This window comes from Salpingoeca rosetta (genome assembly GCF_000188695.1).
Source record: "Salpingoeca rosetta unplaced genomic scaffold supercont1.9, whole genome shotgun sequence".
Taxonomy (NCBI): Eukaryota; class Choanoflagellata; order Craspedida; family Salpingoecidae; genus Salpingoeca; species Salpingoeca rosetta.
In genome coordinates, this window is record NW_004754925.1 from 1,195,688 (window position 1) to 1,213,510 (window position 17,823).

Consider the following 17,823-nt stretch of genomic DNA (forward strand, 5'->3'; position numbering starts at 1 on the left):
CGTGGGGGGGGGGGGCGTGGCAACAGCAAGAAAGCAATCGAGTGAATTATTTCGTTGTTGCTCCTGTCCTACCAACGGAATCGTGCCAGCCAGTGATTTCGAGAGACAGAGAACAGGAGACACGATGGAAGCAGTGGTCAAGGGCGACGTGACGGCGCAGGATGGATTGGGCTCTGCTCAGGTACACCTTGTTTTGTGTGTGTGTGTGTGTGTGTGTGTGTGTGTGTGTGTGTGTGTGTTGTCTGTTTGTGTGTGTGCACACGCCCGTGTCTGTCTGTCTGTGTGTATGTGTGTGTGCGTTGTCTGTGTGTGTTTGTGTGCACGCCCGTGTCTCTCTCTCTCTCTGTCTCCCTCTCTGTCTCTGTCTCTCTGTCTCTCTGTCTCTCTGTCTCTCTCTGTCTCTCTGTCTCTCTCTGTCTCTGTCTCTCTGTCTCTCTCTCTGTCTCTGTCTCTGTCTCTCTCTGTCTCTGTCTCTGTCTCTGTCTCTGTCTCTGTCTCTGTCTCTCTGTCTCTCTCTGTCTCTCTGTCTCTCTGTCTCTCTGTCTCTCTCTCTCTCTCTCTCTCTCTCTCTCTCTCTGTCTCTCTCTCTGTCTGTCTCTCTCTCTCTCTCTGTCTCTGTCTCTGTCTCTCTGTTTGCCTGCGCCTTCTCTGCTCACAGTGTGTTTGTTGGGTTGTTGGATGCCGACGCGGCCGTTGCAGGTGCGAGCCTTCATCTCTTCCACGTTTACCGACACCGTGCATGAACGAAATGAGATCCTCCTCAAGGTGAGCCAACCCATGCGACCCACTTGCTTGCTTGCAGCAACCCACACCTGACGACCGTAATGCTGTAATGTGACCTCACGCCAATCAACAACAACCCCCTCCCCCCACTTGTACTGTGGTGCATACAAACAGGTCGTGCCCAAGGTCCGCGCATTTGCCAAGACAAAGGGCTATGACTTTTCACCCGCAACCATGCGATGGGGCGTGACCAAGGCTCACGCCAACAACCACAGTCACGCTGAACTGTGCATCAAGGAAGTCAAGCAGTGCATGAAGCTCTCAGGTCAGGATCTGTGAGCGCGTATGTGCGCGCATGTTCCTTGCGCGTGGGTGTGCATCCGTGCAGGTTATAGTTGCGCACCCATCCCTCATTCACATGCACACGCACACGCACATCAATGGCACGCCACATGTGCGGCATGCATTATCACATTGCAGAGGGCATTGCCTTCATCAGCCTGCTTGGCCAGAAGTTTGGCTTCCAGCCCTTCCCAAGCAACATTGAGCAGGGCGAGTTTGAGAAGCTCGTGGATGCACTCCGTCAATCCGATCAAGGTGTAAGCACCATGCTTTCGCTAACACTGCACTGAACTCTCAATGCGCATCAGCACGCTCCAAGCCATGGCCGTGCACAGCAGCAACCATGCACGCGCTTTTCACACAGACATACATTCACACACACACACACACATACTCTCTCTCTCACACACACACACACTCACGAACACATCTGGTGTGTTCGTGGTTCGCTTTGGTCCACCAGACGAGGCAAGTGCAATTGAGCAGCTTGAGCGCTGGTTTGAGCTGGACACGAACAAGCAGCCGGCCAAGTACGTGCTGCGGCCCATCACAGACCTCCACCCGGCATATGGCGATGACTCCCGGCCAGATGAGGTATTTTGCCGAACGCTTGGAATATCGACACACTCACACAAAACGTGCACTCACTCACTCACTCACACACACACACACACACACACTCACTCACTCACTCACTCACTCACTCACTCACTCACTCACTCACTCACTCACTCACTCACACTCACACTGCAGGCGCGGGCAGCCAGCGGGGCGTGGTGGGGCGAGTTTGATGTGATGCAGAAGGCACTCAGGCGCGCGTGTGTTCTTGCTGGTCTTCCAGAAGACGAGCAGATCAAGTATCTCCAATCCGGTATGCACAGTCAACCCCACAGCCATGGCTCTGATTGTCGTGTGCCTGCTTTGACAGAATACACCAACACAACTACACCACGCACACAGATGCACACATGCACACACGTTCATATATGTACACACACACTCACTCACACATTCCACCACCCTTGATCAATTTGGCGTCATCCCACCCTCATGCCCTCGCCACCCGTCTCACGCAACCATAACGGGCCACCACCTCTTCAATGTGCCATCAGTGACGGAGGATGAGACGCGCGTCGGTCTCAAGCCGGACGCCAACGCAACCGTCCTCGTGCCGGACATCAACGAGCGTGTCGTCTGGTTCAAGCGCACCATCGCCAACATTGAAGGTCAGCAAGCATTTGTGTGTATGTGTGTGAGTGTGTGTGTGTGTGAGTGTGTGTGTGTGTGTGTGTGTAGTGGACATGTGTGTTTCTCTGTGCTGATGTGTTCAAAACCATGAAGTCAAGCTCCTTATTACCCTACGCACACATACACGCTCGCATGCTCACATGCACACAATCAACACATACACATACACATACACATACACATACACATACACATACACATACACATACACACACGTCACCTCTCAACCCCTCCCCACTCCAACCAGACAAAGTGGGGGATCCGGCTGCGTTCAACTTTGTGGACGTCGTTGATGGGCAGCTGGACGAAGGTTCGCAGAAGCGCCTCAACAGCGTGAAGGACGAGTTCATTCCGTCCACGGGCCTGACCAACATCACGGAGTACACCCTCTCCACCTGGAGTCCAGACAAGGGCGTCGACCCCTCGCTTCCCGTACGCGCTTTGACGTCGTATGATGTTGCTGATTTGTTTCGAGCCGGCATGGCACAACTGCAACATACACCCATGCCCGCGTAAACACCCACAGTCACACACATACACACACACACACTCTCTCTCTCTCACGCACGCACACACACACACACACACACACAAATGTAGGAGCACCGGCAGTACCTCGACAAGCTGACAGCGGACGCTGAAGCCGCTCTGAAAGCGTCCATCACCAAGGCCGCAGAAAAGGTTGCAAGCACACACACACACCACACACACACACCACACACACACCACACACACACACACACACACACACACACACACACACACACACACACACACACACCCCGCGCGCGCCACTGTTGGCTGATGTTGTCACAGGCAATCTTGAGAGCATAATAATCAGGGCATTACTCTGTGTGTGTATTGTGTTGACAGGCAACGGCGCTGCGATTCGACACGACCTTCGTTGAAGCGGCCACTCAAGCCCGCTTCTGCCGCGAACGCGTGGAGGTACACGTGCATGCGTTGTTCCCCCGTGGTTGCACAACGTGCATACCTGGCACCTATTCACACGCACACACGCAATATCTCACGTTCACTCGTTCACTCCACCTGCACACGCATACACACGTCAAACTTGAAACACCAGACGTTCTACGGGCGGGAAGAGCTTGTGGCCAAGGTGACCGGGTATCTAGAGCAGGATGCGAGCGATGGCGTTGAGCCGTTTGTGCTGTACGGGCGATCTGGCAGCGGCAAGACGTCCATCCTCGCCAAGGCCGCACACGAGGCCAGCGCCAAGTACGCAAAAGGCGGACAGCACCAGCTGATCCTGCGCTTCATCGGGTGAGTCACAGCAGACGTCTGGTTTGGGACGGTGCCTTGGTTGCGTGTTTGCTTGTGTATACGGGGAAGGGTGCGTGAATATTTATAGTCGTGTTTAGTGTGTGTGTGTGTGTGTGTGTGTGTGCGTGCGTGTGTGTGCGTGTGCGTGCGTGCGTGTGCGTGCGTGCGTGTGTGTGTGTGTGCTTTATGGCTTCTGTGTACTTTCGTGGTTGATACCTGGTGCGGAGCCCCCTGCTCACTTGCGTTGCGTGATGTCACAATGTCGCACACTTATCTCACTTTTTCTTCCTCTGCGCCCAATCGTTAATCGTTTCCCAGCACAACCAGTGGCTCGACCACGATTGTGCAGCTGCTGCAACTCATCTGCAAGCAAATCCGCCGCCACTACGGCGAACCAAACCCGGATGCAGTCAAGGAAGGTGCGGTGGTCATTGATGATGCACACAATCCTACATGCACACACACATTTTGTTCACGTATGAACATTTATGACCGCACACGCACGCGTACACACGTACCCACATACACACACACAACACAATTTGCTCACGCATGAACGTCTATCGGCCGACACACTAACCCTTTCCCCCACACCCGCCTTCTCCGCAACGCCACTGCCGCAGAGCTTGCTGAGCTGATCCAGGACTTCAAGACGTGTCTTGAGCTGGCGACGGCAGAGAAACCGCTCATGCTCTTCCTCGACTCGCTCGACCAGCTCTCCCCAGAGGGCGGTGCCAGACAGGTGCAAATATGCGCCTTGGGGAGAGGCACGTGGAGTGGCTTGTACTTTCGAGTGGCACAAGTTGTTCGGGAGTGAAGCGCTGTGGTGTGACTTGGACTTGCAATGTGCACTGCCGACTCACACCCATCCTTTGTTTCACGTATGACCAACATGATACGCCACACATGCCCGTGCGTCTTTCTGCGTTGACACCATAACAGCTGCGCTGGCTTCCTGCGCCAACACTGCCGCCCCACGTGCACATGGTGCTGTCCACGCTCCCGGAGGCGAAGTACGAGTGCTTTCCTCGCCTCGATGCTATGTACAGCGTTAACTTTGTCGAGGTACGACCAGAACATGGCCCAGTGCGCGCGCGCGCGCGTGTGTGTGTGTGTGTTGTGCATTGTCGTTCTGTGGAGGCGGTGGACGAGGTGTTGTTGGAGGGAAACTCCATTCCACTGTTTCGGTGTGCATTGTCGCCATCATTGAACACATGGAGCATATCGTCATATTCCGTCACTGGCCTGATCATGAACGCATGATGCTCTCATACTTCATGTGTTGTAAGGTGGTTCCGCTGAACATGGAGACGGATGTTCCACGCATCATCACCTCCTGGTGCACCGCCAACGGTCGCTCCCTCACAGACGAACAGCGCAGCATCGTATGTCGTGCGCTCTTGTGTGTGTGTGTGTGTATGTGTATGTGTGCGCATGTGTGTGTGTGTGTATGTGTGTGTGTGAGCTAATGTGCGTGCACCTGAGCTTTGTCTTTGTTTATCGCTGTGCTCATGTGCTCATGTGGCCAAGCTTGCCGGCATGCTCGTCTGTGCACGTTGACTGGCGACGTTCAATTCCCACTCGTCCCTCATTGTGTTGTCCTCTGCTGCGTGTACTCTCTCCCTCTTCAGGTGCTGGCGGCGTGCAAGGCGTGCCCCTACCCGCTGTACGTGCGGATGGCGCTGGACGAAACGCGCGGGTGGAAGAGCACGACGCCACCGGACGAATGCTCCCTCAAACCGGACATCCAGTCCATCATCGACAACCTGTTTGAGCAGCTGGAGGTTGCACACGGAAAGCGCTTCATCTCCGCAGCGCTCGGATACATCACCGTCACCTATCGAGGTCGGTGGTGCATGCTGTTGTGCATTTGCATCTGCGTCCAAGGGCGATGTGGGGCTGGTGCCTGCCAGTACACGCACGAAGATACGTTGTACCAGCATGTTTGCAATGGCTGATGCGCTTGTTTGCTCGTTTTGCGTATCTGCTGCCGCCATTTCTTTAGGTCTCTCCGACACGGAACTCGAAGACATCCTCTCCTGCAACGAAGAGGTGCTGTTGTTGCTGTTGTCGAATACTGCAAAGCTTGAACGCAATGCTGTCACGTATCTGCCAATTGCAATTACCACTTCCCCTTTGCACCGAAGCCTACTCTCTTGCGTGCTCACACATACACCCTGGCATGCAACCACTCACTGTGTGGTTTTTTCCCACCGTTGCTGCCTGGTTGTGCTGATTGTGCTGATTGTGCCGGTTGGTTGGTTGGTTGGTTGGTTGGTTGGTTGGTTCACAGGTGCTTGAGCGCATCTTCGAGTACTGGCTGCCGCCCCAGCGCCGAATCCCACCGCTCCTGTGGGCGCGTGTGCGCGACATTCTCGGGGGATTTCTTGTTGAGCGCGGGTCTGGCTCCACGCGCGTGCTCAGCTGGCACCACCGCCAGTTTGTTGAAGTTGCGCGCCGTCGCTACTGCCCCGAGGGCAGCGCAACAGCCAAGCAGCTGGCGTCCGACGTCGCTGACCATTTCCTCGGCAAATGGGCGGGAAAGAAGAAGCCGTTCAGCCCGTCGCCAGACCAGCAGAAGCGCTTTGGTCTCCCAGCACATGGTGAGCATGCACACGTGTGTGTCTGTATGTGTTTGTCTGTGTGTGTGTGTGTGTCTGTCTCTCTCTCTCTCTCTCTCTCTCTCTCTCTCTCTCTCTGTCTCTCTCTCTCTCTCTCTCTCTCTCTCTCTCTCTGTCTCTCTCTCTCTCTCTCTCTCTCTCTCTCTCTCTCTCTCTCTCTCTCTCTGTCTCTCTCTCTCTCTCTGTCTCTCTCTCTCTCTCTCTCTCTGTCTCTCTCTCTCTCTCTGTCTCTCTCTCTGTCTCTCTCTCTCTCTCTCTCTCTCTCTCTCTCTCTCTCTGTCTCTCTCTCTGTCTCTCTCTCTCTCTGTCTCTCTGTCTCTCTCTCTCTCTCTCTCTGTGCATCCTCCCTCCCCCTAACTTGCTTCAGCCTCCAACTCATTATTCACTGCCTTATGCCATTCCTGTCCCCTTCTGTGCAGATGAAGCCGACCGTCTCGTCACGCCGCAGCCGCTCGTGCACGTCTCCGACGACGAGTTGTACGTCAAGCACCCGCTGCTGCTGCTGCTGCTGCTGTTCATGTTGGGTGTATGTTATGTACTCACGTGTGCTAACTGCTAAACCATGAATCATGTTTGCTCCTTGTCCAAACAGCAACTGGCGCGAGCATTCGCAGGCGAACATCCGCAAACTGGAAGAGCTCCCACACGTCCTCGCCGTCTCGAACAGGTACGTGCACACGCGTGATGCGTTCGTGAATGTATGTGTGTGTGTGTGTGTGTGAATGCATGTTTGCGTGTGTTTGAGTGTGTGTGTGTGTGTGATCATGTGCGTGCGTCGGGAGGCACCACCACATTTAGACTGCTGTGCAACACGACCAACAACAACGTCATCATTCACAACCCACTGCATTCAATGACAGGATCACGGAGCTGGTGGAGTTGTGTCTGTGCAACTTTGATTTCCTTCTGCTGAAGATGCGCTGCTTTGGCAAAGTCGCCGTCTTGTCGGATTTCGAGCTCATCAGCAAGCACGGTATGTGTGTGTGTGTGGTGCAACTTGCTGCTGATCATTGTTTGTCCGGCTTGAGGTGTCACTGACGCCGTCTCTGTCCATCGATACATCTGTCCTCACTCCTCATTGGTCTCTCCGAACATCACGTTCCAGACACGAGCGGGTGCGATCCCCACCTGCTTCGCGCCGCAACGTTGACTGGCCTTTCCATCCGGCTTGCGCCTGCTGATCCGGAACAGCTCGCCAGTCAGATCACTGGCCGACTCAACGGCGCCCGCGCCAACACGTACATCGACAAGCTCATCGCCCAGGTGCGAAGGCTGTGTGCGTGTGTGTGTGTGTGCATATGTGTGCGTGTCTGGATGTATTGTATGTCGATCAATTTGGTGTATCATCTTGCCTGCTTGCACACCTGAGCCATTTACACGCTACCAACTTGTTCTTCTGCGTGTTGCGCTTCTGTGTGTATGTGTTGGCGGGGGTTAGATTTGGGCGTCGCCGTACACGGCCAACCCAACCATTGTGTGCTTGAACGCGTGCATGGACCCTCCATCCGCCTCAAAGCGCCACGTCTTTGGCCACCCGGTACAGCTGGCTCTTCCGTTTGCTGGATGCATTGCAGCGACTCTCGCCTTTCTGTTTCTCGAAGCAGAGGCGGTGCACACACACACACACTCACTCACTCACTCACTCACTCACTCACTCACTCACTCACTCACTCACACACTCACACACTCACTCACACACACTCACACACACACTCACTCACACGCTCACACTCACGGAATCACTCACACTCACGCACTCGCTCGCACTCACGCTCATGCTCACACACCCATGCTCACACTGACACGTGTGTCAACTGCAGGACAAAGTGCGCAACTTTGCGATCAACCCGACCGAGACGCTCGCGGCCGTGGCCTGCGATGACCGCAAGACATATGTGTGGAGTCTGGAGGATGGAGAGCAAGTTGCCATTCTCGGACCGCACGACTGGGTAAGGGGCGGTGTTCATGTGTACATTGAACAACTGTGATCGGTGTTGTTGTCGTCGTCGTCGTTGTTGTTGTTGTTGCTGTTGTCGTTGTCGTCGTTGTTGTTGCTGTCGTTGTTTGTTTAAGTTGTTGTTGCTGTCGTTGTTGTTGTTCTTGTTCTTAATGTTGCTTGGACTCTGGTCGTAAGTGGAACTACTGCGCGATAGCACCACAATGCCGACCATCTCAGTCCTGTGCCCTCACACTGTCACTCCCCTCTCTCCGTCCCCTGCCTTCGCGCCTGCTTCATCGACTGCAGATGTGCCGGGCCGTGTGCTTCACGCAGCAGGGCGACCGCCTGATCACCTCGTCTTGGAGCGGCCAGATCAAGGTGCGCACAACATCCAATCAGTGCGCACTTGGTACTCACCCAAATGTTTGTGATTAATGTGGGATGGGTGAAAGCGAGAGTCTACCTCGGATAACGGGTGCCATGTTGAGAATTGATCCACGCGCGCCGCAACACACCACTACCAATTCTTGCGTCTTGCTTGCATTGCTTACACTCCTTGCACTGCCATCAGATCTGGGATGTGGAGACGTGGCAGGAGCTGAAGGACTTCATGCTGAAGAGTGAAGAGCGCAACGCCGACTTTATTGAGCGGCTGTGCATGGCCGAGGACGGAAAGACGCTGCTGTCCGCCGCACACGACAACCGCATCCACTTCATCGACGTACGTGTATTTGTGTTTGTGTGTGTGTGTGTGTGCGTGTGTGTGATTGCTGACGCTGTGCATGTGTGGTTGTGTGTGTGTGTGTGTGTGTGTGTGTGTGTGTGTGTGTGTGTGTGTGTGTGTACCATTGCATTTTGAGTGCCTTCGTCTCTCTCCTGTGCACATGCCTTGTGGTTACTTCATGTATTCCACCACCCCATTTGCTTGATTCTCTGCCTACTTGTGCGTTCCCTGTATCATGTGTCCAGTTGGATGAAGGAGAGGTTAAGCAGTCGCTTGAACTATCAGGCGCCTCAGAATGCACAGTCAAGGGTGAGTTCACTCACATGTTACATGTCCTGCTTGCAAGATTGCTTTTCCAAGCGCAGTGTTTTTTTTTTTTTTTTTTTTTTTTTTTTTTTTGGTCATAACCCTGTTGGTGTTCTCACTCCATCACACCACAATGTGGTGGTATGTACCTGTTGCGCTCAGGTCTGGACGTGCATGCCAAGGGCCACAAGATTGTCGCGGCGAACGAACGCGGAACCATGGTGCTGTTCAAGTTCACAAACAACATGGTGAGACGATGTCGTGTCAACAGTCCTATGTCCTTGATCACTCCTCTCCTGTTGATCACAACATGCGGCATCGAAGGATTGCACCGTGGTGATACGCTTGTTCTATGTGTTTGTTCTCGTTCCCTCATGCCACCGTCCCTTATCCCTACATTGTGATGCTCTTCCTGTTGCTGTTGTAGTGGACGCGCGCGTGCACGACGGATATCGGACACGGTGCTAGCGGCTGCTGTTTCGTTGCAGACACAGACGATGTCGTCGTTTGCGATGACAGTGACGTGTTCAGGTGTGTGCGTGCGTGTGTGTGTGTGTGTGTGTGTGTGTTTGTGTTTGTGTCATCAGCGTTGTTTTGATCTGTCATCATCCCTCTATTTCTCCTTGTTCACCTTGTCCACATCATGCGCATTATCTAATAGGTTCAAAACCAGCGGCGGGAAGTTTGAGCAAGTGTGGTCCACCACGCTTGGCAAACTGCTCAGCGTGCATGCAGATGAGCAGTTTGTGTGTGCGTCGTCACACACGGGTGTTCTGCATGTGCTGGACAGTCGCGGAAAACGTCTGCGTCAGATTGAGAGCCACACGGAGTGGATCGACAACTGCAGGGTCATTGGAGACAACATCTACTCCTGTGCGTGTGTACACATGAATGAATTGTGTGTATGTATGTATGTATGTATGTATGTATGTATGTATGTATGTATGTATGTATGTATGTATGTATGTATGTATGTATGTATGTATGTATGTATGTATGTATGTATGTATGTATGTCTGCATGCATGCATGTATGTATGTATGTATGTATGTATGTATGTATGTATGTATGTGTGTATGCATGTATGTATGTATGTATGTATGTATGTATGTATGTATGTGTGTATATGTATGTATGTATGTATGTATGTATGTATGTATGTATGTATGTATGTATGCATGCATGTATGTATGTATGTATGTATGTATGTGTGCATGTAAGTATGTATGTATGTATGTATGTATGTATGTATGTATGTATGTATGTATGTATGTATGTATGTATGTATGTATGTATGTATGTATGTATGTATGTATGTATGTATGTACGCGTGTCGTACACGTTTGCGAGCATGTGTCGCAGAGATATGTGAAGAGCACTCCACCCCTTCCCTCATTTGTTGTCACGATTTCGCCAATCACAGGCAGCCAGGATCGAACCGTGCGCGCGTTCAAGGCCATTGAAAGCGAGGGCGACCAAGACAGCGATGAGCTGGTGGGTACAGACATGAACTTCGTGTGTTTGTGCCTTGTACCTGCATGTCTTGGATGCATGATACATGCGCCGTACATTGTCTGACCGCTTTGGCTGCGTCATCTCGAATGCAAGTCGTCTCCGCCACTGCTGCCACACGTGTTGCACTTGCTTCTCGCCCTTCAATTCATTTATTTCGATTGGTGCCTTTACACAGGATCCACCAGCGATGCACAGCAAGGACGTCAGCGCTGTCACGGGCAACAACGAATACGCCTTTAGCTGCTGTGGCTCTGACTCGTTTATTCTGCAGTGGGATCTTGGTACGTGTGTGTATGCGTGTGTGTGTGTGTCTTTGTGTCTTTGTGTCTTTGTGTCTTTGTGTCTTTGTGTGTGTGCTCTGCAGTTGAAAAGTGAGCGGCTGAAGCTGTGTTTCGTGGCAGCCTTTTGGATTTGCTTCGACCCCTGCTGACCGTTTCCTGTCGCCAGCACCACACCTCAACTCAAGCCATGTATCTTGTCGTGCTCAGCTCACTTGCCATCGCTGTATGCTTTGTTTGTTATGCAGCCACTGGCAGTGTTGTTCGCCGCCTTCCACTCGACAGTTCGGAGCTCACCATCTCCGCAGATGGCCGCTTCCTTGTGGGCAGTTTTGGAACGTTTGAAATTGCCACAGACACCGTATGTGCAACGTTTCATATGTGTGTGTGTGTCTGGCTGACTTCTTGCCTCGGAAGTACCCATCAACAACCACCATGACTCACATGCACGTTGTTTCTGTTGCCATTTGGCAACTGTAGCTGCAACAAGGGTCCCTCGCGCGCAGCACATATTCTGGCACCATCGCTGTGAGTGTTACTTGTCATTACGTATCCTGTGTGCGTGTGTGTGTGTGTGTGTCCCGACTTGTTGCACAAGACTCACACCTTGATGCGTCCACGTGGCGGCACACACCAACAGCACAGCCTCGATGGGCGCTATGTGCTGAAGACAGGCATTGGCATGTCAGATGACACGCGCGTGAGCATCACGGACCTGCAGACAAACCGAAGCGTCAACTCAAAACTCAAACATGACAAGTATGAGGCGGCAGGCATGGCATGACGTGCACGCAAGAGTGTGAATGTACTAGTGCGCGTGCTTGTGCGTGTGTGTGTGTGTGTCCGCTTCATACACACATATACTCTCTCTCTCTCTCCCTCTCTGTCGTCGTCCTTTCTGCTCATTTTGCATGTGTGCCGGCCTGGTGTGCAGACTGATTCGTGCTGTCGTCATGTCGACGGATGGCACGCGTGTCGCCACTGTTGGCGATGACGGTGAAGCAAAGTACGTGGCAACGTACCATGTGTGCTGCGTTATGCGGTGCTGTGTGTGTGTGTGTGTGTGTGTGTGTGTGTGTGTGTGTGTGTGTGTGTGTGTGTGTGTGTGTGTGTGTGTTGTGTTGTGTCCATTTACATGTGAAACCTTATTTCGGTGGCAGCGTTGTTGACACTTGTGCGTTCTTGCTTGAACGCTGCTGTGATATCGATGGTTCCTCATATTTCATTGTGTGTGTGTGTGTGTGCACGCGGTAGGATTTGGTCGTGGCCGGAGCAACAGCTTGTGAAGACGGTTTCTCTCTTCCGCCCGGCCCTGACCACCGCCATTTCGCCCGATGGCACCATGATGATCGCGTACGCGCCCAAACATATCCTGTGCTTTGTTTGGGCGTGTTGTTTGCGGGTGCTTCAGTGCTTTTCTGCTTTAATGGCACGCTCTGCCTCTTTGTGCACATGTTCGTTTCCACAACTTTCACACCTTCATCCTCTCTCTTGTCCATCACACCCTCGCTCACTCAAAACTCTTATCAAACACACACACTCTCAACCACACCATCCCTCATCTCAAACATGCACGCGCCCTTCGCGAACCATCACTGCCCAGTGCCATCAAGGGCGGCCTGGTGTACATCATCGACCTGAAGAGCGACCGGCGCCTGAACGATCTGGAGCACTTCAAGGCCGATCGAGACAACTATGCGCGTCTTGTCATCTCCTCCACGTTTTCGAAGGATTCGCGCTACGCTCTCAGCGGCGGCCGCGACCGCATCGTCAAGGTGTGTTTTGTGTGAGTGTGCTTGTGTATGTGTGTGTGTGTGTGTGTTTATGCCTGCTAATGCGTGCAGAGTTGTCACTCAACACACGTCTCTTGCCATCACCTGTTTTGTCATGCGCACTTCATGCACAGGTCTGGGACACCCAGAATGGCGACTGCGTGGCTCAGGCGACGTTTGAGGGCGGTGTCGACAAGATGGAGCGCACCCTCGACGGCGCATTCGTCGCCGGAACACAGGGTCTGTCATCGTCATGCTCTGTGTGTGTGTGTGTGTGTGTGTCTGTCTGCCTGTCTATCTGTCTGCAGCGTCGTTTCATCGTCCTGTTGTTCCTGAGCTTTTACACGCTCACGCACACGTTCACACACACGTTCACACACACACACACACACACACACACACACACACACACACACACACACACACACACACACACACACACATTCACACACACACACACACGTTCACACACACACACACCTTCCACCATCGTTCCACCAGGCGGCTACGTCGCTCTCTTCCGCTTGAAGGGGGGAAAGCAGACGGCTCCGCCCAAGTTTGCCCGCAGCAACCTGTACGTGAACACCACTGCTACTGCCACACGCCACACTTGAATGTCCTGCTGTTGGGGCGTACTCGTCTGCGTTTCGCAACTACAGCTTTGTTCTTGGTGTTGTGTCGTTGTTTCACAGTCAGGCCTCACTTCGTGCGTGCTTGTGTATTTGTGTAAATTATCAACACTCATCTCGTCTGCGTTCTGCGTGCACAACAGGGATGTCGACACCACGAACATCACGTACACGGTGGCAGACACCTCGTGCTGCTGCTCCATCGCCTGAGCCCCACGACAAAGTGACGCTCGCCGCTTGCCGTCCTCCTCCCGTTGGTTTCTTGCGTGCTCTTGTGCTGCTGTGCGTTGTTTCCGTTTGTGCGTTCCGTGCGCGAAACAAGCGCATGCACACATGCGGTGGCCCCATTGTGCTTTTGTGCGTGCTTGCCTTTTGCGTTCGGCTGTTCCCACAACTTGCACACGTTCCCCAACCCACCGATACACACGCACATGTGTTTTAAGTCGGCCAATGGTCTTGCTCTGTTGTTCAATGAGTGTGACGGAAAAAGCCAGAACGCACAACGAGAGAGATGCGCAGTGGGGTAACAGAGGGAGGAAAGGAAAAGCAAAACACACGCGCAACAAGGTGAGCAAAATCAGGCAGTAGGAAGGAGTGCAGGTTAGGTTGCAATCAAATCACAAACAACAAGGCAAGGAGGATCAGGCCCCACAACAACCAACAGTAGGCGGCACAACCAGTTCAGAACAACACAGCCGACACAAAAGGATGAACAAAGCGGGGAAGGGTGAGATAGACACACACACACACACACACACACACACACACACACACACACACACACACACACACACACAACGAGGGAAATCGCACCAAGGCTTTTCTGGTTGGTAAAGAACACAGTCGTGAACGCGGAGAAGGGCTTCAACAAGACAATGTGATCAACGCATACAACAACAAGCAAACGTCGCCGCCACCACATCACGGGTCACGCAGCACGGTCACGCACTGGTCAGCACTTGGGACTGCATTTCATCCAAGCGCTTCAACACAGCAGCAGCACCATCAAGCACGCGCTCGCCCCATTTCTTCGTTTCGCCCTCGTCCTCTTCCGCCTCTTTCTCTTGCGCAGGTGGTGTGACTGCAGTGAAACAACATGGCACCAAAGTCGCACACGGTGAGAACAAATAGGGCAGAGCGCCAGTTTTCTTGCACGCATCCCAACGCCGTGCACTCGCTCACATGCATGCACACGTGCGTGCACCCATGTGCACACACTCACTGACACAAAGAAACGCGACTGCGAGCCTCACATGTGCGGTGGATGTGCGATTGCAGCATTGCCGCCGTCATGTGCTGATCCCGCGAACGCAAATCGCTCACACCTGTGAATACAGCACGTGTGGTGGTGGTGGTGGTGGTGGTGGAAGTGAGTGAGGTCCAAGTTGGGTGGCAAGTGTGCACACAAAGAAATCGCTGTGATGACAGCATGAAACGAAGCACGTGCACTTCAACTGCAAAACGTGTGTTCGCCAGCTGCGCTCGTCTCTTACCATCGACGAGCTGGTTCAGGAGCTGAAGCGAAACAAATGCCGTGTCATCATCTGCATCTGGTGGTGGCAGCTGCGACGCAAACTGACGAACCAGCGCGCCGTTCTTCTTCACTGTGGTCGTGGACGGCGTTTACAGTGATGAAACCACATACATGTGTGTGTGTGCGCGTTAGAGAGCAACAAAGAGCATTGCACATGAAGGGAATGAACGAAATGAAACGAACGGCAGCTGGTCAAAATGTAAGAACCGCATCAAAACCCATCGCACTCACCAATCTTGAGTGTTTGCTGCGCTGGCGGAGTGGGTGAAGCGTCAATATCACTCGACTGTTTCTTGTGCTGCAGCATTGTCGTGCATGCACGCCGGGCCATTGCGCCAATCACGCCCTCAAACTTGCCACGCAGCGCCTACACACGCGCAGGAAGGGGAGGGCAAATCAAGTATGGTTGCAGTGGTGACGTGAGCATTTTGAGGGCGGGGGCGGTATTGCATGGTCAACGTCGTGCCCATCAGTGGTTTGACCATGCACAACTTGTTGCCATTGTCGCCATAACCTCTCAACCACGCATACACACACACACAACACACAACACCCTGCGCCAACGCTGACCAACACCTTGAATACGAAGAGAAAGGTGTCTGCGACAAGGGATTCGTGGCCGGGACCGAGCGCAAACAGCGAATCAAACATCGCCTCCACGCGGGCAAGGTGCGACGCATCTGGACAGACGAATTATGGAGTGTTGTGTTGGAAACGACACAGTGACATTGTGTGCTTCCTATCATGCCACAACAAGAGCACGCACGAGCAAGGTACGAACATCCGCAAATGCGCACCAACATACACACATGCACACAATGCACACACGCACACACCTTGAGCATGTGCCTCCAATTTCCCAGCGGCCGTTGCAAAATGGGCGACGAGCTGTCCAACAACATCGCTCAACGCAGCGCCAATCCCTGACATGCGAAGCACGCATGGAAGGTGGTGGTGCACGGCGGTGAGAGCCAATAGCGGACGGACGAGCACAAACACATGCAAGGCATGTGGGTGTCGGTAAACAAAGCGAGCAAGAGTGCCAGAATGCAGTGAAATCAACCTAAACACAATGAAACAAAACAAAACGCAAAATCGAATCAAACACAATCAAAGCAAACGCGGAGCACAGCGATACAACACAGCAGCCCAGCTCGAGCCATGGTTGTCGTGTACCTGCTGTGACGACGGCCGAGAGCGTTTTGGCCAACAGCTGCGCAACATCGGGTGCTGGCGGCTCCACGCGCACACACACAACCGCACCGCGAAGCACCTGGTGGTGATGGCGAGCAGGGCATGCAGTGAGCCAAGCGGTCACGTGCATACGTGTGTGTGTGTGTGTGTGTGTGTGTGTGTGTGTGTGTGTGTGTGTGTGTGTGTGTGTGTGTGTGTGTGCGTGTGTGTGTGCGTGCGTGCCTCAGTTGTATTCATCACAAACCGTTTGGGTGATGAGCTCGCAGTCATCCCTGGAAATGGTCGACTTGTGCCGTTTCTGAATCCGCACGCAATGCCAATTGACAAGATGAATTGTCAGATATAAGCAAGGTATGAAAGACAGTTCTGCTGTCGTTGTACGGCCGCTCTATTGCTGGTATTCGCACAAGACGATCACACTTCATGGCACCGGCGCAACTACCAAGTACCATCCATGCACCACGATATGTATGTGCTCACAGATGAACATGCGTAGGCACACACCTTCTTCGCCTGCGCAGAGCTGTCAGCGTAGAGTGGGAGGAGAGATTCGGTGACAAATCTCAACTGCTGTGTGAGCATGGACCACATGGCCGCTGTGTTCACGCCATCATCGCCATTGTCATCTGCACACGACGCATTGCTTGGCAACTGCGCTGCGAGAATCTCAACCTCAAGCGCCAGCGAGAGTGCATCGGCAAGCACGTGTGCATCCACGCTTCCAACGCTGACCAACAACAAAAATGCAAAAGCCATGAGAGTTGCAGGTGCGAGTAACACGTGAGCTGGAAGCAACACCGCTTATCAGACACGTTGTACGCATGCAGTTGCTCCGTGCATGCCTACCGTCGCGCTTACCTTGCTGATGCCTGTGCGACGGCTGTGTAAAGGAGTTTGCGCACGCTCGAAAACGCATCTGCACGGTCGATATCGGCAGCGAGCGCACAAGAAATGGACGGGTGCGGCAGAATTTGTGTCAGCGAGGCAAACATTGGGCAAGCAATATACCAACCTCCACATTGCAACACATCACATCACCAGCACTAGCAGTAGCAGCAGCAGCACGCGCCCCCACACACATCGTGTGTCAGCTCGAAGACTCACCGGAGACAGACGCAAAGCGAGCGGCATACTTCTCCTGTCAGGTCGAAGAGTGTGCACATGAATATGGATTGTGTGTGTGTGTGTGTGTTGGGATCGTGACGATGATGATGATGATGATGATGATGATGATGATGATGATGATGATGATGGTGGTGATGATGTTGTTGTTGTTGTTGTTGATGATGATGATGATGATGATGATGATGATGATGATGATGATGATGATGATGATGATGATGATGATGTGTGTGTGTGATTGCTGCCTTCGCAGAGAAACCGGCGGTGGTGTGTTCCAATCAGCAGCAAGGAACAAAGCAAATGGTGTGCGTACCAAAATATGGCGAAACGCAAAAACGGCCAACGCTGCCTTGTTGCTGTGTTTCTCAAACGCATTCAGATCGCGAGCAGACAGGACAGGCGCCTTGGTGCCTTTTCTTCCCTTGGACTTTGGCCCTGCCACAAACTCTGGATAAAATGGGATTCACAACGATGACAACCGTGCCGATATCAGCCAAAATGAGCATGAGTCACGTATCCGTGCGTGCGTGCGTGTGTGTGTGTGTGTGTGTGTGTGTGTGTGTGTGTGTGTGTGTGTGTGTGTGTCGGTAGG

The 17,823-nt window shown here is 53.0% G+C and overlaps 2 protein-coding genes across 2 annotated transcripts in view; one reads left to right on the forward strand and one right to left on the reverse strand.

Moving 5' to 3' along the window:
- Positions 1-19: 19 nt before the first annotated feature.
- Positions 20-13,828, forward strand: PTSG_04157 (uncharacterized protein). Its single transcript, XM_004994999.1, has 41 exons — positions 20-181; positions 700-765; positions 898-1,048; positions 1,204-1,320; positions 1,529-1,659; positions 1,819-1,936; positions 2,178-2,291; positions 2,561-2,745; positions 2,914-2,994; positions 3,187-3,261; positions 3,401-3,597; positions 3,916-4,016; positions 4,221-4,339; positions 4,540-4,662; positions 4,887-4,982; positions 5,229-5,442; positions 5,603-5,649; positions 5,891-6,200; positions 6,638-6,695; positions 6,811-6,885; positions 7,079-7,191; positions 7,324-7,481; positions 7,657-7,755; positions 8,039-8,167; positions 8,464-8,535; positions 8,729-8,878; positions 9,127-9,190; positions 9,350-9,435; positions 9,615-9,718; positions 9,849-10,060; positions 10,611-10,681; positions 10,878-10,983; positions 11,229-11,341; positions 11,461-11,508; positions 11,621-11,739; positions 11,915-11,986; positions 12,235-12,333; positions 12,584-12,755; positions 12,887-12,992; positions 13,254-13,326; positions 13,525-13,828. The coding sequence occupies exons 1-41, from the start codon at positions 125-127 to the stop codon at positions 13,589-13,591; spliced, it is 4,668 nt and encodes a 1,555-aa protein (XP_004995056.1). The 5' UTR covers positions 20-124; the 3' UTR covers positions 13,592-13,828.
- Positions 13,829-14,148: 320 nt separating this feature from the next.
- Positions 14,149-17,823, reverse strand: part of PTSG_04158 (uncharacterized protein) — an 11,788-nt gene continuing 8,113 nt past the window's right edge. The window contains exons 21-32 of the mRNA XM_004995000.1: positions 17,545-17,678; positions 17,214-17,247; positions 16,968-17,025; positions 16,614-16,836; positions 16,354-16,407; positions 16,092-16,188; positions 15,752-15,838; positions 15,492-15,595; positions 15,147-15,282; positions 14,875-14,985; positions 14,635-14,706; positions 14,149-14,462 (exon numbers count right to left, since the gene is read on the reverse strand). Coding sequence (XP_004995057.1) covers positions 14,323-14,462; positions 14,635-14,706; positions 14,875-14,985; positions 15,147-15,282; positions 15,492-15,595; positions 15,752-15,838; positions 16,092-16,188; positions 16,354-16,407; positions 16,614-16,836; positions 16,968-17,025; positions 17,214-17,247; positions 17,545-17,678 — 1,250 coding nt within the window. The 3' untranslated portion in view covers positions 14,149-14,322. The remainder of the gene's footprint in view (positions 14,463-14,634; positions 14,707-14,874; positions 14,986-15,146; positions 15,283-15,491; positions 15,596-15,751; positions 15,839-16,091; positions 16,189-16,353; positions 16,408-16,613; positions 16,837-16,967; positions 17,026-17,213; positions 17,248-17,544; positions 17,679-17,823) is intronic.

Excerpts from the sequence above, each read along its gene's own strand:
- PTSG_04157 (XM_004994999.1), top strand. The coding sequence starts at position 125 with ATGGAAGCAGTGGTCAAGGGCGACGTGACGGCGCAGGATGGATTGGGC. Across the intron at positions 4,983-5,228 it reads CAGACGAACAGCGCAGCATC|GTGCTGGCGGCGTGCAAGGC; the intron begins GTATGTCGTGCG and ends CTCCCTCTTCAG. Across the intron at positions 10,984-11,228 it reads TATTCTGCAGTGGGATCTTG|CCACTGGCAGTGTTGTTCGC; the intron begins GTACGTGTGTGT and ends TTTGTTATGCAG.